Raw genomic sequence first — 25,074 nt, 5'->3', positions numbered from 1 at the left:
TCGGATGGCTCCAAGGAGGGCAGGTCTCTAACCTAGTGATGTCTCTGGCTACCCTGTCTGCTTGCTGCTGGTTTCTCCTAGGATGATGCTTAGCACTAATGTACTTTAAAGAGGGGCAAAGTCTTTGTTGCTGGACTATCCTGCCTGCTTTGGCACTGGTTTGGGTGGCAAGGAAATGCTGAAGTTACTCCTTCTGCCCTGCAAAATTGCCTTTTGCCAACTGCCTGGAGCTCAAGAAGGGACGTTCGTCCCTCGGGGCCACGTTGGCCAAAGCACAGGGCGTTAGATGGACCTGGGCTCCGCAGCCACCCGTAACCTTTGGGTGATTCACCTCTCTTAGTGTCTTTGCCCCTTTTCCCCCAACCTTTAACAGGTCTCCAGTGTTCACAGCATATTCACAGAGGGATGGGGGACAGGTCGTCTGTCCTGGACGGTCTAAAGGTGTTGCCACAAAACAGAAAGATAAATTATGCATCACCAAATCAAGCAGCTGGAGGGACCCATGGGCTCCCCGGGGCTGCAGCGATCTCATGGCACTGAATTAATCCTCTCCCTGCCACCTTATTTGCTGCTGGGGAGTTTTTTTGTGCTTGTCGTGGTGCCAGTCAGCTGGGAATCAGTGAGTCTCCTTGGGAGGGTCCCCACAGCTGGGGCGGTTTGTCCCTCTGCAGCTGGGTCCTTGGACATCAGAGAAGGTGGTTGCAGCTAATCGCCCTCCCCGGTGCGGCAGCAAGGTCTGTAGTTTGCCTGGAGTCAGCACCCCACGGATCTTCTCTCCCCTTTTCCAAGGAAAAGGCTTGCTGGCATCTGCTTGTAGTCACAGCTGATGCTCAGCATCCTCACCACGAGACTCGATTTATGATCTCAGTGCTGAAAATCCCCAAAGAGGAGGAGAAAAAAAAAACCACCAAACCGTCATCTCGGAGCCAGGGAGAGGAGCAGAAACTGGAAGGAGATTGTGCGGGAGAGGGGAATTTCCCCGGTCGGTCAGGAGAGGAGAGGAGGTGCTGAGGGGAGCGGGCAGCGCGAGGGCAGCAGTAGCCGGCAGGGTCACGGTTGTTTCGGGTGGGACTGCGGGACAAGGGTGAGCAAGGAGGGAGGTGGCCTTTCCAGCTCTCCTCCGCTTCCCCGAATAGGCGGTGATACTCAAAGCAAAAAAAGTCCCGGCTGCCCCAAACATGGAATATGTTATTCCCCAGCCTGTGAGCCGCTGCACGGCAGCGTTGTGCAACGCCGGCCTCTGGGACCCGTGCTGACACCAGAGACGGGCCGAGAGGCAACGCAGGAGCACGAGAGGGAGGCGAGAGCCGTGGCCATCCAGGAAAACGTCACTTAGCGGCGGCCGGCGTTCGCAGGCCGGCTGGGAAGCGTCTCCGCTCCCCGCGGGCTTGAAGCACACGCTATAAACATCCAGCGTCCTCTGTAATTAGAGTAGGCATGGAAGCCGGCAGGCGCTGAGCATCTGGAAAGCCCTTTTCCGAAATCTGTGCAAGCATCGCTTCGGATAGTCATGTCTCAGCTGTGTCAGAGGGACACAACCTCCTTGGCGGGGGGAAGAGCAGTAGCTGGGGGCCCTGCAGCTGCTGTCGCTGCTCCGATTTGCTCCAGCAAGGGTCTGGGACCTGCGATTTAAATCGCTGCTGCTCGCCTGTCGCTGCAAGCTTTCCTCCTCTCTGGTTTCCGTGCAAACCCACGTGCTGTAGGAGATGCACACGACCCAGCCAGCCCATTGCATCCCTTTACCCTCCCTCCAGCCATCGCAGTGTTTGAGTTCCTGTTGTGCAATCTGGTTTTTCTGTCTGTGTCACCCCTTGTCCCATCCCTGTCTCCGTCGGCTGCGCTGCCAATTACACCTGCAGGGATTTGGCCGCCTTTAGGAAGGCTCCGTCTTCCAGTGACAAAGGCATCCCGGGGTGGTCACAGCTGGGGTTTGGGGCAGCTCAGTGGGGCCGAAAGGTGCGGTTTTGGGAGAAGCAGCAGGGATGAATTAGGCTTTGCTCCCCGGTTTTAAAGGGTGCATCCTGGGTATTTACTGCATGAACTGGTGCAGACTGATCCTGGGCATCCGTGGCAGTTAAGCGGGGTCACAACACCCTGCAGGGCTGCTCAGGGGATGATTCCCAACCTTGATGCACGTGCCTTGTCCCTACAGCACATTAAACTGCTTCTTTTGCTGCTTGACCCTCATCTAGCCATGAATCGCCCTAAAGCTGCTCCTGCAAGGGGTGTTTCTGCAACCCTGTCCCAGCAAGATCCCAAATACCACCCCACCGTGATGGCTGTGCCGGGCAGGCTGTCCCAGGGTGGGGGAACAACCAGGGGCCTTTTTGCACCCCCAGGGCTGGACAGTTGTCCCTGGCTCCAGCTGGGGCAGGCAGAAGCACCCGCCATTCAAGCTTCAATGAAATGCTCAAACTCCATCCAGCAAACACGCTTCGTGCTTGGTATCTCCTAAACTTCATTTTTGCTTTCTATTTGGCTGCTCTTTCGTCGCCTGACAGAGCGAGTCTGCCTCCGTGCTGCTCCGTATCATCCTCCAGCATTTCCAAGCCCCTGGTTTTGGCTGGGGTTGCGGGGTTGTATCCTCACCCGGCCGGCTGCATCCTTGTGTGCTACCCTCGGTGTCGGCCGTGGCCTTCCCTGCTGCCTTGTGGTGTCTCACAAAGAGGGCCAGCGTCTGCCTGGAAGCGATGGGCAGATGTTATCTCAGCCTCTGCGCGGACTTTGGGTCAGGGCAGCCCACAAACGCTCAGCCACGTCGCCGGTTGTGCCAGGACTCTGTGGCTGGATGTCTCCAGCTCAGTGTTTGGGAAGAGATCAGAGCTGGGATGTCAAGTGGAAGGTGCAGGCATCAAGCCACTTCCCGGTCCTGTATTCCCCTTGGAGGCAGGCAGGGATGGGGTGGGCAACATCCATCCCCCTGTGAGTACAACTGAGGGTCGAATCCTTTTCCTCAGATCTTTATAAAGCAGGCAAGTCACCGCGCGGGCACCCCTTGTCCACGCTACCCCCGGTCCTACCGAAAAACCATTCCTCCGGCACAGCCAAGCAAGGTGCGTTGCTGCTCCCCAGCATTACCAGGAACGATTTCACCAGAAACGCCGGGGGTGGTTCTCAATCCGCGGCACCGATGCCGGGCTGTGTTGTGGCTTGCACAAGTACCGCTGCGTCACGGCACTGGCCTTCGCAACACCAGACAAGCTGGAAGGGAATCACAATTCTCCTTTATCTGATTTTTTTAAACACCTGCAGGGCTTCCTTTGGGTTTTAGTCTCCTGTAGGCTCCAGCAAGTCCCATCAGAGCATTAAACACCAAACCCAGGACCTGCTGCCGTCCGTTTCTGTCAACATCGCTGGCAGTTTGGCAATGGATGCGCAGCAATGTGCAGCACTGTCGAGCTTTGGTGCAGCCAGCAGCCCTGGGACATAGTGGGAAACTGGATCCTTTGTTGCATAGACCCTGTACAGGGAACTCTTGGCTGCCTCAGGCGATAGTACTGCGGGGAACAAACCTTGCCAGCATTTGCTCCCCCGCCAAAATGATGCTTTGGGAAATCCTCTTGGTTTTCAACTGCTACCAGAGTGAGAAATGCTGCTGCCTTGCTGTTTCAAATCTGTTTGAGGGCTGGATTTCTTAAAGGTGGGTGGGAAATCCCAAGTTGATTTCCCTTGCAGTCTTGCCCTAACACAGAAACATCCTTTTCTTTCCGATCTGCTCTGCAGATGCTTCCTAATTTTGGATTGATTCACTTGCAGGATCTGAGGTTTGCTCGGTGGAGACATCTGCAATAATCCCTTCTGAAGCCCCGATGCTTGGGACAGGCCATGCTGGCAAAGACTTTGCACGCCATGGCCACAGCCCAAGCCCTCGGCTCTTTGCCCCATCCTCATTCCCAGCCCCATGTGGCTCTTTCCCCACAGATGCTGCCCCATGTCTGAACAGTTTCCCTTCTTGCATGCAGTGCCCACATGGATCCAATGCTTTTGTAATAAGAACCAGGACGGGAGAGAGCAAAACCCTAATTTTTCTCCCCAAGCAGTCATGCTGTCCCCTGCAGAGCTGGCCATAATGTGCTGATCATTGGAGCGACCTTTCGGCCCAAGCTGGTCATTCCTGTGCCTCTGAGATCTTCAAGTCCCCTCTGAGATTGTGCAAGTTTGAAAATGCATTGGAAAAATGCCGTCAGCTAAAGGTGGCAGAGGGGAGCAGGGGCTGCAAACAGTTCCTTGCCTCGAGCCCTGCGACCGTGGCTCCCACTGCCCTTCACCAAACTCTCGTCCCAAATTCCACCTTGACTCACCCAGCATCAAATCTCTGCAGCCCAAGGCAGGCAGAAAGCCACCTTGTCATCAGATAACATGCTTGGGTTTTCTTTAATGACTGGTTAAAGGGCTAATAACATCTTGAGGAATGGGCATTGCTATTTTTAGGACCCGCCAGGGGAGTGTATTAATGAGTGCTTTTGTGAATGTGTGACTGTTACAAGGATGGGGGGGGGGTTGCTTCCCCAAGAGATCATTGCGGCTCCCTGTTGCTTTTCTTCTCTTTCAACCCTGTGAGGCTATTCAGGTTTTTAAGCTCTTTTTATAAAAGTAAGATTTGAGCCCAAATTGCCTGTGGGTGCTCCCCTTCCCTCAATAAATGGCAGAAGCCTTGCATATCGATAGCCTTTGAGTCCAACCCTTGGCTGCTGCTGAAGGCTGTCACCCATAATACAAGCCATAAACACCCACCCTGGGAGTGGGGGTATGTTTATCTGTCCCATTAGCTTAAAAATACTTGCGATGCTGCAGAAGCGTTGCTGGATACCCAGACTATTGCTGCTCCAGCCGGACGCGGAGGCTGAGCGATGCCGCATTGGGCTCCCTCTGTTGTCGGGCACTGACAGCAGCGGTGGAGCGAGATGAACCCGCTGGCTTGAGTCTTGCAGGATCGAGATTTCTTTCACCTGACAGCACCGAGCAAACAGCAAGGTCGCAGTGCAGAGCAGACATGTGGCAGCGCTGACGTGACCTTATTGCACCTGGTCCTTGCTTAACAGCACCCAAGTGGGCTATAAACTGTCCAGGTCTCGTAGCGGGAAGCTGTGACCCACAGTCGAGGACAGGAGCAGGATGGGGTTGATGCGTGTTTAATAATTGATTAGCAAGGTGATGGGGATGCCGGCTGTAGTGGCCTGGGGTTGCTTCAGTCCCTGTTTCCCTGAAGCTCTTTCTGATGCCTTCCCTGTCCCTGCAGTCATCCTGACGGACGAGGAGGTTCAGAGGAAGCGTGAGATGATATTGAAGCGCAAGGAGGAGGAGGCACTCAAGGAGAGCCTGAAGCCCAAACTCTCGGAGGAGCAGCAGAAAGTCATTGACATCCTCCTTGAGGCTCATCGCAAAACCTATGACCCCACGTACGCTGACTTCACCAAGTTTCGGGTACGTCTGGGGCACGCAAGCCCCAATTCCCGTGCACAGGACCAAGCGTTTCCTGCCCAGATGCACCAAACCCATTTCATCCCACCACTTCTCATTAGAGAGGAGTTAAAAATCCCAGTGCAAAAACCTCGATGCTGTTGGCAGCAGGCGAACGCCTGCCACCAAATTGCTCTCCCAGCCCTGTTCCTCATGTCCTGCTCTCTCTTCCAGCCCCCTGTGAGAAGCAACCCCAGCAACAGGGGGGCAGCAAGGTCCTCCTCCATCCTCACCCAGGACTTGTCGTCGGAGGACTCCAGTGACCTTTTTGGCTCCGATGCCTTCAGCACGTTTCCAGGTACCTTGCTCGTCTCTCTGTAGGTGAGGGGGATAGAAGTGCAGCAGCTTCACCTCAGTCTGGCCATTCAGACCTTTGTTTTACCTCTTCTGGGGAGCTTATTTAACTGTAAGACCCTCCTGGGGCTGTTGCAAAGGCTTTTTGTGAGCAAAAAGTGTTAAGTGCTTGGCTGGATCATGGCCCTGCGGACGTCCGTGTCTGAGCCCTCCAGGATGGCCAAGAGGAGTGTGAACGTGGACGCTGGGCTGTGTCGTCACTGCTCTGGCTGCAGTTAGACTCAATCACAGCACAGGAGAGGAGTTAAAGGCCCCAGTGCAAAAAAACTTGATGCTGTTGGCAGCCAGCAAACAACTGCTCTCAGCCCTGTTCCTCACGTCCTGCTGCCTAAACGCAATGCAAAGCCCTCCTGGCAGGATGGATGCCATTCCTGCTGCGGGCTGGCATCGTTCCCCTCACCCGTAATGTCTTGCCTACAACTGAGGTACCCTCTGACCATCTCCCTCTCTCCAGAGTCTGTGGAGCCTCAGATGTTTTCAAACCTGGTCCTCTCTGAGGAGAATGATGAGAGCTCCTCCATGAACATCGACCTCTCCCACCTCTCCATGCTCCCGCACTTGGCCGACCTGGTCAGCTACAGCATACAGAAGGTGATTGGCTTTGCCAAAATGATCCCGGGATTCAGGTGAGACGTTTGATCCCAGATCCGATGTCCATGGCGGTTTTCCACTCTCAGGAATCCCGTCCTATCCTTCACAGCCAGACCATTTTTCTCTGTTTCATCTTCACAGCTGTCCCTCGGGCTCTGTTCCCTTCCCAGGTCTGTTCCTACTTTCACGTTTTCTGTCTCTCCTCCTTCCTGGGGTTACTCCTCTCCTATCTACCTTGATTCACTCAGACTCTGTCAACAAAATGCTTGAGCTCCTAAGATGCTCGAGGCCATGTGAGTGGTCCCCATTCTGGTTTGTGAAGGACCTCAGGTCCTGTTTAACTCCACGCTCGTGCCCGGGGTGCTGGGTGGTGCCACTCAATAAAAGTAGCTGCAGAAATACCTGCTGCTTAATCACCGAGAAACCCGGGGTGAGGGAGAAGCTGGGGTGTCCCCAGCAAAGGAACTGGGTTAGCGATGGAGAACCTGGCACATGGGTGGCAGGTTTCTGCTCCTTTGCCCACTGGACATGTCTCACATCACCCTTTTCCCCCTGCTCAGGGACCTGGCAGCAGAGGACCAGATCGTCCTGCTGAAATCCAGCGCCATCGAGGTGATCATGCTGCGCTCGAACCAGTCCTTCACCCTCGAGGACATGACGTGGACCTGCGGCAGCAATGACTTCAAGTACAGGATCAGCGATGTCACCCAAGGTAAAGGCTGCCAGACACTCTCCTGCTTGCTGTGGGCTAAGAATGTCATCCCAGCCTTAAACTCAGATGCAAAAATCCCAGACTGAGTAGTCAGCAAGCAGGGATGCGTTGCCAGGCTGCACGGCTGCGGTACACGGCAGCACCAGCACCTTGGTGGTCTCATGGCTGGGCTGAGACACCCGTCCCGGCATCAGCCGTGTTCTCTCGTCTCCCGAGCCCTGCGCTGCGGGACACGTGTGCATCCCGCAGCCACGCCGGATGGCTGGAAAGAGCCGTTAACTCCTGAAGAAAAGCAAAGCCAGGGCATGGCTGTAGCTCAGAGCTGTCTTCAACTCCTCTGCCTTGCAACAGGGGTTGAGTTCCGATTGCTCCGAGCTCCAGTGAGGGCTGGAAAGCTGCTGTGCCTTCCCACTGCTGCTGCTCTGCAGCCAGGAAGCCTTTCTGCTAGGAAAGGTGGTGAATCCTGCCCTAAAACTCCCCCACTTTTAGACTTGGGGACCAGCACAGAGAACAGGGTGCGCAGATGATACATATGGACCTTAAATCTCTCCCTGCGCTTGGAAGAGCCTTAGAGTTACCCGAGGTTGCCAAGATCCTTAGTGCAAGGGCAGAGATCCCCCAGCGCGATCCCAGGGGAACCAGGCAGAGCAAGGAGCGTGTGGGGACCAGGCGTGGGGCAGGTGGCACCCACGGAGCGCGGGGAAGAGAGCTGCTTGCAGGGAGGGCTCTGGGCACACCAGGTGGGGTTTGTGATGCTTGTGCAGGACACAGTGCAGTGTGGAATTGGTGATAAGGAGGCAAAACATTTGTAGGTTAATTGTCTTTATGGATTTCAAAAGCAAAATCTGCTCCATGATCTCCTGCTTCAGAGAAACTACTAGGGAGAAAAGTACAATTAAAAACCAACATGCTTTAAGCTATATCGAAAGTCCTCTTCCACTGTCCCAGCTCTCTGCTGTGCTGAAAGAGGAGCTGCCGAGCTCCACGCTTGTCCCTCAGCTGTGGGAGATCTTGTTCCAGAGCAGGCTGTGCTAAAGGTCCTTTCTCTTCCCAGCCGGCCACAGCATGGACCTGCTCGAGCCGCTCGTGAAATTCCAGGTTGGCTTGAAGAAGCTGAACCTTCACGAAGAAGAGCACGTGCTCCTCATGGCCATCTGCATCCTGTCCCCAGGTGAGAGCACACTCATGCCCCAGCGTCGCTAACCTGCCAGGTTTTGGCTGTGTCCCCAAAAATGTCACCCTTCCCTGCCTCTCTGTTGAGGCCAGCTGGGAAAAGGGAAGGGTTAGTCACCCTGCACCCGTGGTGTTTCTTAGATCGCCCAGGCGTGCAGGACACCTCGCTGGTGGAATCCCTCCAGGACCGTCTCTCGGAGATCCTCCAGACCTACATCCGCTGCAGGCACCCTCCTCCCGGCAGCCGCCTGCTCTACGCCAAGATGATCCAGAAGCTGGCTGACCTACGGAGCCTGAACGAGGAGCACTCCAAGCAGTACCGCTGCCTCTCCTTCCAGCCCGAGCACAGCATGCAGCTCACGCCGCTGGTGCTCGAGGTCTTCGGCAACGAGATCTCCTGACTCCGGCCGTGGGGCTGAGCACCCACCAGTAAAGGGATAAGTCAGCCTGGCTTCCCCGAGGCAGCGAGCGGAGAGACGTGACGCTGGGCAGGAGTTTTGTACATAGACGGTTTGGTTTCACACTACTGGAGGTCCTGCTTTGTCTTCTCATCCACGGCGGCCGAGGTTTGCTCGCTGCGGAGCAGTGACAGACCCAGATCCGTGTGGTTTCCCCCCAGTCCGTGAGCAGCCTTTCTGCTTCCCTGCCGTCTGCGAGAGCTGACTTATCCCTTTATGGATGCTTTTGAGGCTGGGCTGCCTCGAATCACTTCTTTCTTGACCCGAAAAATTGGGCTGCTTGGAAGGAGAAGCGCTGGGGTGTTTTGGCATGGGGAGGCGGACTCACGGCGTTGCTGAACCCTCGGCAACGTCCTCTGCTCCCCTCCTAAAATCTGCAGCGCTCAACCCCCCCCCTTTCAAAAAGGGAGACGCCGACTGAATTGCACACCCCGAAGCCCTGCCGGGAAATGCCGTGGGCCGTGTCCCCACGCACGTGACCGGCTAAAACCACTCCGTGAGCCCCTGCGAGACTGGGACCAGACCAGAGACGTCCGTGTCAGCCCCAAGAGTGGACATTTTGTCCTCGGCCCTCAAAGGAAACAGCCGGACGAGCTGTAATTTGCGTTCCCGACACTACTGCCTGGCTTTGGGGGAGCAGGGTTATCTCGGGGTGACACCAGGCTCTCGGAGCTGAACCCCTTTTTCCTGCGGTTCTCGGGCACGACCCCCGCAACCTGTGACGGCGTCGCGGTAACGACCGCCATCCCAGTTCGGCTTCGGCACCTTGCGGCGTCCCGTGCCACGCTGGAACCGGGTGCCAGAGGCTGCTCGGTGCCACCGTCCCTGCTCGGTGCCAGCGGAGCAGCCCCCCCCGGGGAGAGGGGGGGGGTCCTGGGTGTCGTGTCCCCCCCCCAGCCCCGCTCTGGGCCCTGCACCGTGTCTGGGAAGGGGCCCAGCTCGCTGCCGGGTGCTGCTCCTCCTCGCAAATAAACTCTTGCTTGGGAACGGCGCCTGGGCTCGTTGTTTTTCTTTTTTGGGGGGGGTGGGTGTCTGCGTGTCCGTCTGTCTGTCCCTGCCTGGGCTGTGCAGGACCGTGTATGTCTGTCCCGGGGGGGGGGGGGAGGACGACAGGCGGAGGTGCCCCTGCGGGCTGGGCGGTCCCTGTGCCCACCTACGTGTCTGTGTCCGTGTATGTCCCCGTCTGCCCACGGACGTGTCCGGCTGTCCCGTCCCCCCCCCCGGTCTGTCCGCCTTTACCGCGGAGCGCGCGAGCGGGGGCGTGGCCTCAGCTAAGCCCCGCCTTGGCTCCGCCTCCCACCGTTCCGCGCAGGGCGCATGCGCACCCGTGGCCGGGCGGGGTCGGGGGGTGAGCTGGCGCATGCGTGATGGCGCTGAGGCGTGGCTAGGGAGGGGTGAGCCGGCGCATGCGCGTGGCGGAGGGGCGGGGAGCTGGGCGAACTGGCGCATGCGCAGGACAGAAGGGCGAGGACTGGGAGGGGCTGGCGAAGGGGCGGGGCGGTGCACGGCAGCCGGGCGCGGCTGGCGCATGCGCAGGGCCAGACGGGTGAGGGCTGGGCGGTGCCAACGCATGCGCAGAGAGGTGGGGAGGGGTCGGGTGGGGCTGGCGCATGCGCAGGCTGAAGGCGGACAGGTGCGCGGGAGCTGCTGGCGCATGCGCCGTCGGGAAGACTCGGGAAGGCGGTGCTGCGCATGTGCAGTACCGCTGCAGCGGCGGGGGGGGCTGCGCATGCGCAGTGCCATGCGAAGCGCCGCTCGCCTTATGGCCGCCGCCGTGGGCACCGGCGGCGCGGCCGGGTCTGGGCCCAAGCGGCTGCGGCCCGAGCCCGCCCCCGCCCCGCGTATCGGCACCCATGACGGCACCTTCCACTGCGACGAGGTGCTGGCGTGCTACCTGCTACGCCTCCTGCCCCGCTACCGGGTACGGCCACGGGCCACCGTACGGTGGGACCGGGATTGTGGCCTGCTTGGGCCCACTTGGTACCGGGCCGGCTCCCTCCCGGGACCACTGCAACGGGACAGGGACACCGTGCACTACCCCGACCCCTGCCCATCCTCGAGGCCCGCATCTCTCTTCAGGGCTGCCCTTAGGTGCCCAGTCCCCCCTCGGGGTTCCCCGTTACCTGGGGGCACCTCTCGGTGTTCCCGGTCGCACCTGTGGGCCACCCTTCGGCTCTCCAGTCCTACTTGGGGGTCCCTGGTCCCACCCGGGAGCCACCTTTAAGTCCCAAGTCACCCGTTGGGGTCCCTGGTTGCACCCAGGGGCCACCCTTCAGGTCCCCAGTCCCACCTGGGGGTGACCCTTAAGTTCCCAGTTCCTCCTCGGGGTCCCTGGTCTCACCAGGGGCAGCTCTTGGGGGTGCCTGGTCACTCCTGGTGACCACCCTGGGCTCCCCAGCCTCACTTCTCCTCCCCCCCCCCCCCCCCCCTCAGGACGCGGAGGTGGTGCGCACCCGGGACCCCCAGCGCCTGGCCCAGTGTGATGTGGTGGTGGACGTAGGGGGTGAGTACGACCCCGAGCGACATCGCTACGACCATCACCAGAGGTGAGGCCTCCCCAGCCATGCAGGACACCGGGATCCCCTGGATGCCAGGGGTCCCTCAGGGCTGACCCCATGGCCCCGCAGGTCCTTCATGCAGTCCATGCGGAGCCTCCGGCCCGACAAGCCCTGGACCACGAAGCTGAGCAGCGCTGGGCTGGTCTACTGCCACTTCGGCTCCCAGATCCTCGCAGGGCTCCTGGGACAGCCGGAAGACAGCCCCGTCGTGAAGGTGCTCTACGATAAGGTACAGAGGGAACCAAGAGGGTCTTGGGAGGGGGGCCTCTGACTACCCCAGTGCTGCACAGCTTTCTCCAGGGCTTCCCCTTGGTGGGGGTCACCCCATAAAAGAGTGCTTTGGGGAGGGGGACCCCGTAAAAGAGGGGAGCGGTTTGTTCTAGCTACTGGTGCACAGTTAGGCTCCAGGCCGGGCTGACCCCCTCTGTCCCCCCGCTGTCCCCAGCTGTACGAGAACTTTGTGCAGGAGATCGATGCCATCGACAACGGCATCGCACAGGCAGAGGGGGAGCCCCGCTACGCCCTCACCACTACCCTCAGTGCCCGCGTGGGCCACCTGAACCCCCGCTGGAACGACCCCGACCAGGACACTGAGGTGGGGATGGGGAATGTGGCGGGGTGGGAGCGGGGCCACCCTGCTTGGGGCCACCACTGACCCTCTTCTGCATCCCCAGGCGGGGTTCAAGCGGGCGATGGAGCTGGTTGGGGGCGAGTTCATGGACCGGTTCGACTACTACCACCGTGCCTGGCTGCCCGCGCGGGTGGTGGTGGAGGACGCCATCCGACGACGCTTTGAGGTACCCACCGTGCCAGTTCTGGGGGGAGTCTGACAGTTTGGGGGGAGCGTTGGGGTGAGGGGAGGCCACGTCCCCTCAGTATAAACCTCCCTGCATGGCCCAGGGTGCCTCTTGCACCCCATATCCCTACACATGGCTGTGCACCCCCACCTATACCCCTACACACAGCCTTGCACCCTCTCCTGTTCTCCTATACGCCTGCATGTGGGTGTGCACCCCCTCCTGTTCCCCTTATATCATTACACGTGGCTGTGCACCCCCTCCTGTGCCTCTATAACCCTACATATGGCTGTGTACCCCCCTTCTGCTCCCCTATGCCCCTACACATGGCCGTGCACCCCCTCATGTGCCCTATATACCTATGTATAGCTGTGTATGCCCATATCCCCACGCGTGGCAATGTACCCTACACCTTATATCCATGCATGTGACTCCTCCTGCACCCTAATATCTTCATGCACCCCCTATGCACCCCCACATCACTGTGCATGATCATGGACCTTCCTGTGCTTCCCCACACCTCCCTGTGCACCCCAGTATTCCCACACACACTCCTGCACCCCCAGAGCTCCCCGTGCAGGCTCGGCAGAGCACCCGGCAGCAGATGCACGTGGATTGGGGAGGAAACCGAGGGATGGGATGGTGCGGGGCCTGCGTGGGCAGGACCCCCGTGTGCCCAGCATGTCCCCCCTACCCAGGTAGACGTGAGCGGGGTGGTGCTGGAGCTCCCGCAGGGCGGCTGCCCCTGGAAGGAGCATGTCTTCAGCCTGGAGCAGGAGCTGGCGCTGCCCGACCCCCTCCAGCTGGTGCTTTTTCCTGACCGCAGCGGGCAGTGGCGGGTGCAGAGCGTCCCGGCGGGGCCACACACCTTCCAGAGCCGGTGAGACTTGTCCCCTTGCTGCGTCCCCCAGCCACGGCGGTGTCTCCATGGGGCCAGGTTTTCACCTGCCACCTCCCTCTCCTCCCTTGCAGCCTCCCTCTCCCCGAGCCCTGGCGAGGTGTGCGGGACGAGGAGCTGTCCCAGCTCACCGGCATCCCTGGCTGCGTCTTCGTACACGCCAGCGGCTTCATCGGAGGCAACCGCACGCGGGAGGGGGCGTTGGAGATGGCCCGGCGGACGCTGGCGCAGCGGCACGGGGGGGGAGCATAGAGCAGATGAGCCCCCTCCCATCGTGGTCACCCCAAAAGGGACCCCTTGCTCAGTGGGGGGGATTCCAGGGACTGCTGCTGGGGATGGCTGAGATTGTCCCTGCTCAGCACATGGAATGGGATCGCAGCAGGATGCTATAATGACGCTGGCTGGCTGGAGGGGGCTAAGCTGCCCCTGGGGGTGTCACTGCTCCCAGTTCCAGTGTTGGACTGGTGCGAGCCCAGTCAGACCCTAAACCAAGAGACTTTTTGGATCCATTTCTCTGAGAATTGTCCCCATTCCTGTTACGTGTCTGCAGCTGATGGGTTCCCAATGCCAGTAAAACCCAGTGTGTTCCCAGTGCATTTGCTGTTCAGGCAGTGGGGATGAGGGAGGTGTGTCGAGGGGGTCCTTGGGGTGCAGAGCGATATGGGCTTGCAAGGGGCTGTGAATAGGGGTGCAGAAGTGGGTGCAGGCGTCATCCCCCCCACACCCCTCCCCATACTGGGAGCCTGGGAGGGGAACCCAGGCATCCTGCTGCCCCCCCGCCACAAACCCGTGCAGCTGGCGGTGCAGAGGGGGAAACAGGGAGCCCCCCCTCGCTTCCAGCCTCCTGTCGCAGGGCGATGCGGGCAGCCTGGCTGCTCCTGCTGGCACTGGGGCTGCCTGCCTGCCCATGGGGTTGCAGATACCTGGGGGGGGCCCCACCAGTGCTGCCCCCCACCAGCAGCCACAACGAGACCCTGGGGGGGGGCGGACAGCCACGGGCGCCGGACGTGGTGGTACTGGTGGCTGTGGGTGGGTGGCTCGGCGCCATCCTCATCTACGTGGGCCGATACGTCCGGAGGAGCCGAGCTGAGACCCGGTTGCACCTCGAGTACCTGCGGGCGCTGCCCTGCGAACCACCCAGCCCAAAGGAGGAGGAGGAGGAGGGCGAGGAAGAGACACTCAGCACCGTCCTCTTAGGCACCGTGGACACGAGCCATCACCAGCAGCAAACCAGGGAGCCCCGGGGACGTGAGGGCCCCCCCCAGACCTGCCCCAGCGGCTGGAGTGGGTTCGTATCCCATTGTTTTCACCCCATATCCTCGTGCCACCCCCATCCAGGCTCTGCTCCCTGTGCAGCACCGCTGAGGGGCTGGCTGCTGCTGTCCTTGCCCCTGTGTGGGGTTTTCCCTGCCCTGTGTTTGGGCTTGGCTTTGGGGAGGATTTTGGGGGTCCTGGGGGTGTTTGTGGAGCCAAGGGTATGGGGCTGAGCAGGGACCTTCTGCTCTCCCACTCATCTCCGTGCCCCAGGCTTTAGCAGAGCTATTACTGTGTAATCCCAGGGATTAAGCACGTGTAATCCCGGGGTTTAACCACGCTGCCCCCCTCCAGCCTCACCATTAATCCCTGCTCTGGGCAGGGGGGTGGCCCATCTGCCCCCCGCAACCGCTTCAGCGCTGGTTGGGCTCACGTGGGCTGGCACGTTCGCTGTCTGGCTGCAGCCCCAAATGGGCCAAGTTTCAGTTTTTATGGACTCACAGAGTTTTTGGTTCACTTTGGGTGGTTCTTCCCACCCTCAAGGCAAAGCCCAGAGGCTGTGCTTGCAGCCGAGGACCCCTCAGCCCCCTCTGCCCTCCCCTTTCCCCTTAGGGCAGCAGCTCTTCAACCCCAAAACAAAGCCCCAGGGCCCATGGGCTGCAGAGGGCTCACCCACCAGCACCCCAACATTGCAGCAGCTGCCTTAATTAAAACTGATTTAAGGCACAGGGAATGGATGTTCTCTTGCAGGTTCGCCCCCAGCTATTTTTGACATGGAAAAGCAGCACTGGAGTCCCAGAAACATGCACAGACCCATGGGACTTTGAGAACTTGCCCCACACAAAACTTTCAGCCCCACCCCACCTGAGGAAAGAACAAGGCATGGAGAAGGCGAGGGGAAAAAGATTCACTTTTAATCTGTACAGCACCAGCCCTGTGAGCTGTGAGACCCTGAGAAGGTATTAAAGGCACCTGAGGTCAGGCTGTGTGTCCCAGGAGGAGGATGGAGGATGCGGAGGGAGCGTCCCAGCACCGGCTCTTCAGGAAGATGCTGTTGTGGACCCAGGTGTTATCACAGCTCCAAGATGGGCTACTCGCACACACTGGTGCTGGCTATGACGGGGCTTGGGCTGGAGCTGGTGCACGGGACGTGGGCGCTCATGAAGAAGAAGGGGATGTGGCTGATCTTCCCCGTGGACCAGCACTGGAGGGGGAAGAGGATGGGAGGAAGCAGATGAGTACAGGACACAACAGGGGATGACAGTACAAGCATCACCCTCTTGTCTTCCCCATGATCCCAGCAAGGACACCTTCCCCACCCCCTCCTCCCCACGGGGACACTGTAGGGAGGTTTTTCCACCTTCCCTGCTCTGCCACTGGATTGATCTCCCTCAGGGACAGCGATGGGGAGCCCCCAAAACTGCTGCCAAAACTGGGGACTGCACTTACCACGGTCAGGAGGGCGCCTTTCTTGAAGCAGGGGTGGAAGGCGATGAGCTGGGGCTGCGCGCCGCACTCGCCCCGCAGGAAACCACTGCAGGGGAAAGGAAAAGCCACAGTTACAGCACGACCGTGGGGCAGTACTTGGTCATACCACCAAAACACAGCGCCTTCAGGGTAGCTTGTGGTTAAGCGGAAATGTTTGGGCCCTGCTGGGATGCACCAGGCAAGGGCAACCTGAAGCGAAGGGTTTTGAGGTGGATAATGGACAATATGGCCAAAACATAACTGATTCTGGGGTAAAAACGGTGACACTGCCTGAAGCAGGAGCACAGAGCAGCAGCATCTCTCTGCTCCAGGGGGGTCTGCTCTTCCCCACCACTCCCCAGGGGACTGCTGGTATGCAACCAACCCAAAAATGCGCTACTACGCACCACGGCAGGAGCTCAAACACGGGGCTGTTGCGGGTGCGAAACACAGCAATGACCGTCTGGCTCTCAGGAACATCAGCATGCCCTGCAGGAGGGAAGAGAGAAGGAGCAGTAAGGCCTTCCCTTGTCCGAGGGACAGCACAGGCACACTTACGGGCCCCCCAACATGAGACCGGGGATGTGGAGGTCAGGTTTTTGTGGGGAGCAACTGGAGGCAGCTGGGCACTGCAGAGGCAGGCAGACACCAAGGGAAAGCTGGCTGAGGTCTGCGTTTTCCTCACACAGAGGCAAGCAGGATTCTGGGATGGGGCTTTCAAAGACCTCTCAGTGATTTAAAGCTGGCTCCGAGGTCTCAGGTAGCTAGGTTTGGCTGAGAAGGGTTTGGGCAAGAGATGAGGCGACTCCTTTGGAAACACCCCAGCCTGTAAGGTGTGACGTGGGGGCCCTGTCTCTCCAATATGAAGGGTATTTTCCATTCCGTTGCAGTTTCTGCACCGAGATCCTCACAGGACCTACCTGGAGGTGCAGAAGACAGGGGGGGACAGCTATGGGAGTCCTTGTACCCTCAGGGTTTTCCCCCACCTGGTTTCTTCCCCACCCAGCTTTAAGCACAGCAAATGAACCAAGCTGCTGAGTTTCGGCCCAGCAGCTTCGCCTGTCTCCCCACCGGTGGCATGCAGGGAGGGAGCCCAAGGCACCAGCATCCCCAGCACCACGTTTTGGTGTTCCCTCAAAGGTCCGCTTTGTCTCAGAGCGGGGCCCATCCAGGAGAGCCTGAATGGCTCAATTATCCCAAGGGCTGCTCCTAAAAAAACGGAGCCAAGAGGCCCAGTCAGGCTCCAGGCATGATGTGGGCGCTGTGGGAATGTGGAGACCTTGCGGGGGGGTTGGGAGAGGTGATTCGTCCGACTGGAAGTGGGGAGGGAACTCGGACGCATCCCTCTCTGAAGGATACAGAGGAGCGGAGTCATGGTGAGGAAGGATAGAGGGTGGGTGCTGCCTTCCCAACCTGACTTCTCTCCCCCACAGGGTTTGTGCCCCTTCTGCCTACTGGAAGGGGGATTTTCAGGCAAAGCCTGGCACTGGGGCAGGCAGGGTGGAGGCAGTACCTCCTTCTTACCTCTGATGATCACTGCGAGTCTCTCACCGGTGGGGTCCCACACCATGGAGTGGATTTCTCCTCCAATCCTGAAACCAGCACGAGCAGCAGTGAAGTACCCCCCTCCAGCCAATGTCCCCAGCACCTGGGGGGTGCTGCCGAGGGGGGCGCAGACCCCTCTGCATCCCAGGTGTTGCATTAGGGCAACAGGTGCAGCCAGACCCACCTCTCCTCCCCATAGAGTGTCTCGAAGGTGGTCTCAGACAGATCTGCCACGATAGAAGCTGTTTTTGAGCCTCCCACTTGCCCTTGCATCTCCCCTGAAACAAACAGCCTGGTCACTTCATGTCTCCTGCTTAAATTACTGTGTGGGTCATCTCACTGCCCTAAATCACACTTTTATTTCCAAAGTGATGCAGAATTCCTCTCTGTTTCTTAGAGCAGCTGTGGGGCAACGTGCTGCTAGCCCGGTATCATCTGCTTATGTTTGGGGTGGAGGACAGGAGAGGTTTCCCCTCCACAAACATCAGGACCAGCCACCTCCATGGAAAAAAAGCCACAGGAGCTGGGCATTTAACCCGCTGTAAAAGTTTCTCTGCAAACCATTTGTGACTGCAAACTCATAACTGTGAGCAAGAAGCAACGTGAGGGGGAAAAAAACTCGACCCCGCAGAGATTTGTGCTTTGAGAGACCCCTGAGACACTCTTCCCACTGTGTGTCCTGGCTTTGCCTGTCGCTGTCCCAGCAGGCTGGAAAATGCAGCTAATAAGCAAAAAGCCCATCTGCCTAAGCTCAGCCACAGCGAAAAGCAAGAAGATCACTTGGGGACCAGCCACCGGCTCTGGGAAAGCTTTGCCTGGGCGGTTGGCTCAGGCAGACTCACCCCTGTACTCCGAGAAAGACAAGGAGTAGATGACAGACGCACCCAGCACCGTGAAGAGCAGTCGGCTGCCATCAGGGCTCCAGCACCCTGTCTGCGGGACACAGAGCCATGTTAACACCCACTACCCAGGCCAGGGAGGTAGCAGCTTGCAAGGGACTTTGTGGAGCCAGCTGGAAATGGGGGGCATTTAGTAAAACACAGTACACACCCCCGAGGGTCTTGGAGGCAACCTGTGCCCCACAGGGGTGGGGAATGTCCCCATCCTACCTGGCAGCGTCCTTTGATAGTGGGCCACCGCTCACATGTCCACATCTGAGCTTCCCACACTCTGCAAGAGAGACAGACAGAAATGAGCGGGACAAACTCCCGAGATCTGCCCCCATTCTGCTGCTCTGAGAGAAGCCCAAGACATCAGACACAATTGCCCACCCCTTTTTACCCGCCACATCAGATGCAGTAAGGATGAGAGCAGTTAGGACACAAAGAATCCAGATCTGCTTCAGTTTGGAGCAAATGAAAAAGATAATAAGGACTGAAATAAAACATCTTGCAGGCGGGGAGCTCACCTGAACACTGCGGAGGGAGCGGCTGCCAGGACCTTGCTGCCATCGGGCGACCAAGCCAAATAAGTGACACCGCCACCCCCAAACCACTGCAGCTGGACGCAGTTTTCGGTGGACACATCCCACACCTGAAGGAGAGGACAACAAGAAGGATAATGACACCAGGACCTGAACTCTGACCAGGTAGTTAGCACAGCTTTGGGGGTGGTTTTGCGTGCATTAGGGAATACAGACTGATGCTTTCAGATCTAGTTCAAATTCAGGAGCTGCCTAATCCATCCTCCGAGGAAATGCCGCCTGTCCCCAGCAGTCTCACAGCCGAACCGGCCCTTGGTGACCCCACGGTGGGCTCACGGTTCTGGTATCCCAAAGGCAGCACCCCCGGAGGTTCAGCCTCTTACTCACCAGCATGGCCGTGTTGACCGGTGATGCTGAGAGCAGCACCTCCCCGCTGGGAGCCCATGCCAGGCTGGTGACGGGGCTGTGCCCTGGGTAGGACAGCACCTGAGCGCAGCCAGATGATGGTCTGTAGGGAAGGAGAGAGAAACCACTGCAGTCGATTGTGAGAAGGGCTGGCCCATGTGCTGCTGAAAGCCAGTGCTTTGTCTGCTGGCAGGATGGGCACCTGCCTGGCGTCAACCCAAACGGGCTTGCAACAACCCACGGAAGTGCCGGGGAGACGTGTGGGGCTGTCACCTGGTGGAGAGGGAGGTGGGATCCAGGTGCCACACCAGGACGCAGCTCTGGCAGGCGACGGCAAGGATGGAGGCACAGAGTGGCTTCCAGGCCATGGCGGCCACGTTCCTCTGCAGGCGATGCTTCAGCGAGGGGATGGTGGCACTGCCGGAGAGGAGGGAATCGTGACAAAAGGAAAAATGGGGATCAAGGGTCCTCACACAGCCTGAGCTGGGCCACGGGCTGTCTCCCAGTGTCCTCTCTCCAGCTCTGACCACAGTGGGGGCCTAAAAGCATAGAGTGAGAAGTGGGGGATGTGCCCCACCGTGACCTGCTTCCCAGGGGGGGACAGAGGAGATCCCAGCCAGGTGACACCAGCACCGTGCAGCAAGCCAGAGCACACCTCATGCAATTAAGTGTCGTGCCCCATGCTGCCCACGGCCCGGCCCCTGGGTGGGAGGTGGGACTTGCTGGCTTGAAATTCCAGCTGGGGGAGAGTGCCTCTGCAGGGAGGTGCGGGGAGGGCTGCAGGACCAGCCGGCAGAGTCTTCTCCTGAGGAGGGCTTTACATGCACTGGGGGAGCAGGGAGACCTGGAGGAGAAAGGAGACTCAATGACACCCAAGAGGCTGCTCCGCCTGTGATGGCAGCCAGGCTTTGTGCCACCCGGGATGCCCCCAGGAGCTACAGAGCAGGGAGGGAAAGAAAAACCAAAACTTAAGGCCAGAGATTTTCGGCGATGTCCTTGCAGAGCTCTGGCTACACAGCAAGAGGTTCTGGGGACATACAGTGCCAGCGAGAGCAAAGCCCAAGCGAACGCCAAGGCAGCGCAGGGCAGAGATGGAGGAGGAATCCTCGGCACGTGCTGGAGGTGGATGTGAGAGGGCAAAACGGGGAGCAGGGGGTTCTGCGGAGGCACTCCCTGAGGAACAGTGTCTCCCAGGACATGGCCAGCAGTGCTCAAGGAGCGGCCCAGCCCTCACCTGTTGGAGTTGTAGACCCGAATGGAGTCATCCAGAAGAGCCACGGCAAACTTGCTGGTGTGGGGGTGCCAGGCAAAGGCCCGGATGGTGCAGCCGGCCCTGGAGGGAGGAATGGAACAGGGTGAGGCATGCCAGCTGCCACACCAGTGTTCCCGGCTCAAGGCAGCGGTGATGGGTTCTCAGGCATCAGGCATGACCACCTAGCAGCACCCCAGGGCTGACAAAGGCAGTTCCTAGAGTCACCAGTAAAATAAAACTTCCTTTTTGCTGCTGAATGGGACCATTTTCTCTGATAAATTCCGTGTTCCTGCCAATTACTCGCAGGGCTCTGCTGAGGAGCCAGTTAACAAACAGTCTAGGGTTGATATTTGGAGGAATTTTCCAAGCGCTGATCTAGTTTAATGCTGTTTCCTTCACGTGCAGTGCATTGGGGCATGATTTGCCCCTTCATCATTGTACACAAACTGGGGCAGCCAGAGGCAATGGGGAAATATTTGCCCCAACATCTCTCTAATGGGGAGGCTGAACACCTAAAAAATGGGGTGATCCTGTCCTTGTACCCCCACCCGCTTCGCTCAGCTCCACAACCCCCTTTTGTAGGGTTTTACAGACACCCATGGACAACGGTATTCACAACACGCAGGACTCACCAGTCCACCGCCTGGGAGAACGCCGCGATCATGTCTTCGCTGGTTAGCTTTGGGGGAGAAGAGTTAACAATGAGCTGACAGTGCACGTGAGAGCAGGAGCTGCCTCTGGTACAGCAGTGAGGACCCCCCCCGTGTCCAAACACCCCCTCTTCCTTCTCCCCCCATCTCGATTTCGGTCTCTCTTGGAGCGTTTTGCTGTCCTAATGCCTTTCCAGCACCCATTCTCCCCCCTTTGGCAAAGGAAACTTGCAGCGTTTGTAGCTGGGCACCACCAGGAGAAATATTTTGCTGTGTTTTCAGCTGAGAAGCACCCACCCGCCATGCAAACCAGCCCACCGGCACAGGGTCAGCGTCGCCAGACATGCTGCATCATCCCTGCCTTCCCGAGCATGAAGGTAAAGCACCAAAAAGACTCACCGAGAGGTGAGGGAACAGGGAGCCATGCAGTGAGGAGAGCCAGTGGCACACTGCCAGCAGATACCTTGAGCCCGCCTTCACCCACTGCAGCCCTGCGGAGAGAAAAGGACCATCAGATCTTCCATGGTCTTCAACGAGAGGCCTGACGGGCAGAGGAAGCACAGGCAGCTACGACAGGCAGGGACAGGCATGACGGAAAAGGGGATGAAGGGAACCAAAGGATCAAAGTGAGATCTGGAGAGACCCGGGAGATCTCCAGGTCTTCCCTGAGCAGCCCAGACTCACCCTCCTCCTCGGCATTGGCGATCTCTTTCAGCACCCCGCACAGCCCCACGTCCCGCCTGCAGCAGAAAGCTCGGTCAGCCTCCCTCACCCCGTATGTTGGTGACGCAAAGCCCAGGCCACCTCTCTCCCCATCCCCACAAAATCCCCCTCACCTGCTGAGAACACCCGGGGCCTCCAAACCAGCTCTCCCCTCAGCTGAGGGCACTTACCCCAGTCACCAGTGACTGCTGGACCTGCCCCCAGCTGCGCTGAGCTCTCAGCTATATTATGAACCCCCCCAAAACTCTCTCAGGAAGCTCAGACTGGGAGCAGGCTGTATATTCCCACTGCTCATGGGTGAGAGCTGAAGGGGCAAAGAAGCCTCTGCCATGTTCCAGGGTGAAGTGGCTGCAGGACAGGTACGGGGAAGGGCGTTTGAGAGCAGATTTTAAGTGAACAGGCAGCTCCCAGCTTTGCCTCCCACAGACTTGGCTGTTTCTGAGCGTGGAGGGGACACCACACACACACTCACCAGGCACTGAGGCATCCCTTCCAGAGGGACTCGCGGTGGTGGATGAAGGCCGGCTGGGTGCTGTGCTCCAGCCGGCTGTGAGCCTTCAGGGTTTCCTTGGGCAGGCTGAGGACGGGCAGGTCTGCCAGCTGCAGGCACAGAAACCGTGTGGTGAGCGAGGCAGCTGAGCTCGAGGCGGGTCTGGGGGCAGCTGGGAAAGGACACCCCCCCCCCAGTTGCAAAAAGCAAATAGCGATGTGATAAAAGACGGGAAGCAAAGATGGAGTGAAGGGATGAAGAAACCCCCCAGGTGTGAGCCCGCCTCCTTCATGGCTGAGGGGAACCTCTGAGGGGGGTGAGGAGAAAACACCCCCAGCAGAAGGGGCTGAAACTCCAGTCACGGGGGGGGTGTCAATGCGTTACCCCCGGGTCTGGCGGGGGGGGGTTCACCTGGTTCTGGAAGGTGAGCTGCTCATGGAGGCGGCCGCAGACCAAGCTGTTATTGACCTCGTAGAGGGTGATGTCCCCGGGGGCCGGCGGAGGCGGGAAGAGCGCTAAGGAACACATCCCGCCGCGGGGCCTGGGGGGGAAAAAACGGGCTGAGGGGCTGAGAAATACCCCCCCCCAAAATCCCCCCCATAGCCCTCCCCCCGCTAAGTCCCTGCCCAGCAAAACCTGCGAGCAGCGAGGGGGAACGCTGAGGGGGAAGGAATCCCCCTATTCAGCCCGAAGCCGCCTCCTCAGCCCCTCACAACCCCAACACAAACCGCCTCCCCCCCCCCCCCCCTTTCTCAGGCCCCGGGGGCCGCCATGTTGTCCTCACCCGTTCCGAGCGCGCGGACGGGGGCCGGCGAGGGTCAATCCCCGGCGCGGCCGCCTTCGCGCGCCCCCTGGCGGCCCGGAGGGGGGAATTAAAGGGGCCGCGACCCCCCCAGTTCGAGCACGGTGAGGGGGGGACACGGACAGACAGAGAGACAGACACACGGCGGGTGGGCACCCCTCCCTGCCCGGTCTGCCTCTGCGGTGACTGTGTGCCTCGTCTTGCCCTCTGTAGCGGACCCCCCCCACACACCTCCTGTGAATTGGGGGCTCCCCCCACTGTAAAAGGGGGTGATAAATTGGAGGGTGCACCACCACCACCCACCCCTTGTACCCTGCTCACCCCCCCCCAAGAACATCATGACCCTCCCGTGCAGGGTCCCATGGGAGGGGGGGTGCTCACTTCCATGGGTGCCCCCCCTGGGCATGGGTCCCATGGGTGCCTGTGTCTCCCACCCTGTATTTGGGTTTCGTGGGTGCTCATGTCCCCCTCTACCCCAAACCCAGGTCCCACGGGTGCCTGGGTCTCATGGGTATCCATGTCCCCCCCCACCCTCAGTCCCACAGGTGCTCATGTCCCCCTCTATCCCAAACCCAGGTCCCACGGGTGCTTGTGTCTCGTGGGTGTCCATGTCACCCCCCACCCCAAACCCAGGTCCCACGGGTGCCTGGGTCTCGCGGGTGTCCGTGTCACCCCCCACCCCAAACCCAGGTCCCACGGGTGCCTGGGTCTCGTGGGTGTCCGTGTCACCCCCACCCCAGGTCCCATGGGTGCCCACATCCCCCCAGGCAGGACAGTGGGTGCTGCACGCCCCCCCCAGCCCCCTCACCTTGGAGCGCTCCCAACTCCTCTTTTTGGGCTCTCAATTTCCCTTCCCCTCCTGTTTTCGGCTCGCTTTTTATTATATTTATCTCTGTGTTTTCCTTAGCGGCCGCAAAAGTTATTTTAATTTTTTCAGGATATTAAATAAAGGCTGCGGCGGGGGGGGCTGCGGCGGGGGGCCCTGCATTCCTCACCCGTTACGGAGCGAGCGGGGTTTGATAGGAGACAACGATTTGGACGGCGCCGACATCAGAACCACCGCAGGGCTGGCGTGGCCTCGTGGCTTCCCTTCCCTTGGACCCGCCGGCGGGAGCTGAACATCCCCCCCCCCCCCAAAATTAAGCCCCCCCTTGGGATAACGAGGCAGGGAAATCTGGTGCTGCTAAAGGGAGGGTCCCCACTGGGGGTTTGGGGGGGGGTCGTTGGATGGGTTTGGGCTCCGTGGTTTGGGAGGCTCCGGGCGGTCGAGCCCTCGGTGGCCGCCGGGTCGGGGTTTGGCTCGGGGACGCGCGGCTGGATGCTCTCGTTGGCACTGGCCCACCCACGGCGAGCGGCAGCGGGGCTGGTGGGTTTTTGGGGGGGGGGGGAATACCCCGAAAAGAGCAAACCTGTGTTGGGGGGGAGAAGAGTTGTGGGGCTATGGGGAGACCTGGCACCCACCACCCCAAATTCCCCCGGGAGCCATCCTGGGGTCCGCTCTGTCACCCTCCGTGTCACAGCACTGGGCTCCAGCCACCCTGTTGACACGGGGAATACCTCTGTGCCTCAGTTTCCCCTCCCTGCATGGGGTGGACGGGGGGGAGCAGTGTGTTCCCCCCCTCCCTGGGGACACCTGGGTCCTGGCCAGCTCTGCGGAGCCGTGGCCACCGTGACTCAGCCCGGGGTTGGCACACGTGGCCGGGGGTGGCACCCGGGGCCCCGCCACGCTGGCACGGGGACCCACTGCCATCCCCGTCCCCCCATGGGGTGGTGGGTGCCAGCAGCTGCCTTCGTCCCCCCGTCGTGTCCCCCCCCAAATTTGTGCTGGCGCGGAAGCCCGTTTCCGCCTCACTTTGCCTTTTTCCGTGGCTTTTTGGTGTTTTGGTTTTTTTTCTGAAAAGCCCCAAACCGGGGCTGGGCGCATCAAAGGGCTGGCAGGAGCCCAGGGCAGGGGCGGGGAGGGGGGGGGCAAGGAGGGGTGGGGTCCCCACCAGCCTGCGGTGCTCAAAATTGGGGTGTCCTCGGTAACACGTGGCCCCGCCACGTGCCCATGTGCTGCCAC

General features: G+C 59.6%; 3 protein-coding genes across 8 annotated transcripts in view; 2 read left to right on the top strand and 1 right to left on the bottom strand.

The window, feature by feature from the left end:
• The window catches only part of VDR (vitamin D receptor), a 39,408-nt gene extending 29,675 nt beyond the window's left edge, over nucleotides 1-9,733 (top strand). For both annotated transcript variants that reach the window (XM_075049635.1, XM_075049636.1), the window contains 6 exons: nucleotides 5,240-5,424; nucleotides 5,635-5,758; nucleotides 6,269-6,440; nucleotides 6,966-7,117; nucleotides 8,172-8,288; nucleotides 8,432-9,733. In XM_075049635.1, coding sequence (XP_074905736.1) covers nucleotides 5,240-5,424; nucleotides 5,635-5,758; nucleotides 6,269-6,440; nucleotides 6,966-7,117; nucleotides 8,172-8,288; nucleotides 8,432-8,691 — 1,010 coding nt within the window. In that variant the 3' untranslated portion in view covers nucleotides 8,692-9,733. The remainder of the gene's footprint in view (nucleotides 1-5,239; nucleotides 5,425-5,634; nucleotides 5,759-6,268; nucleotides 6,441-6,965; nucleotides 7,118-8,171; nucleotides 8,289-8,431) is intronic.
• A 744-nt stretch (nucleotides 9,734-10,477) lies between these two features.
• MYG1 (MYG1 exonuclease) lies at nucleotides 10,478-13,595 on the top strand. Its single transcript, XM_075049645.1, has 7 exons — nucleotides 10,478-10,669; nucleotides 11,182-11,294; nucleotides 11,376-11,535; nucleotides 11,752-11,901; nucleotides 11,981-12,103; nucleotides 12,802-12,983; nucleotides 13,076-13,595. Exons 1-7 carry the CDS (start codon nucleotides 10,478-10,480, stop codon nucleotides 13,251-13,253), a joined length of 1,098 nt encoding a protein of 365 aa, XP_074905746.1. The 3' UTR covers nucleotides 13,254-13,595.
• A 1,554-nt stretch (nucleotides 13,596-15,149) lies between these two features.
• The window catches only part of AAAS (aladin WD repeat nucleoporin), an 85,851-nt gene continuing 75,926 nt past the window's right edge, over nucleotides 15,150-25,074 (bottom strand). The window contains exons 1-18 of one of the 5 annotated variants that reach the window (XM_075049613.1): nucleotides 22,995-23,015; nucleotides 22,622-22,751; nucleotides 22,193-22,320; nucleotides 21,682-21,737; nucleotides 21,397-21,488; nucleotides 20,980-21,026; nucleotides 20,330-20,428; nucleotides 19,751-19,939; nucleotides 19,369-19,512; nucleotides 19,078-19,198; nucleotides 18,676-18,800; nucleotides 18,377-18,437; nucleotides 18,110-18,200; nucleotides 17,452-17,545; nucleotides 17,247-17,314; nucleotides 16,130-16,211; nucleotides 15,705-15,789; nucleotides 15,150-15,459 (exon numbers count right to left, since the gene is read on the bottom strand). In XM_075049613.1, the coding sequence (XP_074905714.1) occupies nucleotides 15,346-15,459; nucleotides 15,705-15,789; nucleotides 16,130-16,211; nucleotides 17,247-17,314; nucleotides 17,452-17,545; nucleotides 18,110-18,200; nucleotides 18,377-18,437; nucleotides 18,676-18,800; nucleotides 19,078-19,198; nucleotides 19,369-19,512; nucleotides 19,751-19,939; nucleotides 20,330-20,428; nucleotides 20,980-21,026; nucleotides 21,397-21,488; nucleotides 21,682-21,737; nucleotides 22,193-22,320; nucleotides 22,622-22,738 (1,713 nt within the window). In that variant the 5' untranslated portion in view covers nucleotides 22,739-22,751; nucleotides 22,995-23,015 and the 3' untranslated portion in view covers nucleotides 15,150-15,345. The other 4 variants (XM_075049612.1, XM_075049615.1, XM_075049614.1 and 1 more) reach the window with 4 other exon arrangements.

This window comes from Buteo buteo, chromosome 17 (genome assembly GCF_964188355.1).
Source record: "Buteo buteo chromosome 17, bButBut1.hap1.1, whole genome shotgun sequence".
NCBI lineage: Eukaryota > Metazoa > Chordata > Aves > Accipitriformes > Accipitridae > Buteo > Buteo buteo.
The sequence above is the reverse complement of the archived record's forward strand: the minus strand, read 5'-3'. Positions and strand labels throughout refer to the sequence as shown.

What these genes read in the sequence shown, in the direction of transcription:
- MYG1 (XM_075049645.1), top strand. Translation starts at nt 10,478, where the DNA reads ATGCGCAGTGCCATGCGAAGCGCCGCTCGCCTTATGGCCGCCGCCGTG. An exon ending in GCCTCCTGCCCCGCTACCGG is followed by an intron (nt 10,670 to 11,181) that starts GTACGGCCACGG and finishes CCCCCCCCTCAG; the next exon opens with GACGCGGAGGTGGTGCGCAC. An exon ending in ACCCCGACCAGGACACTGAG is followed by an intron (nt 11,902 to 11,980) that starts GTGGGGATGGGG and finishes CTGCATCCCCAG; the next exon opens with GCGGGGTTCAAGCGGGCGAT.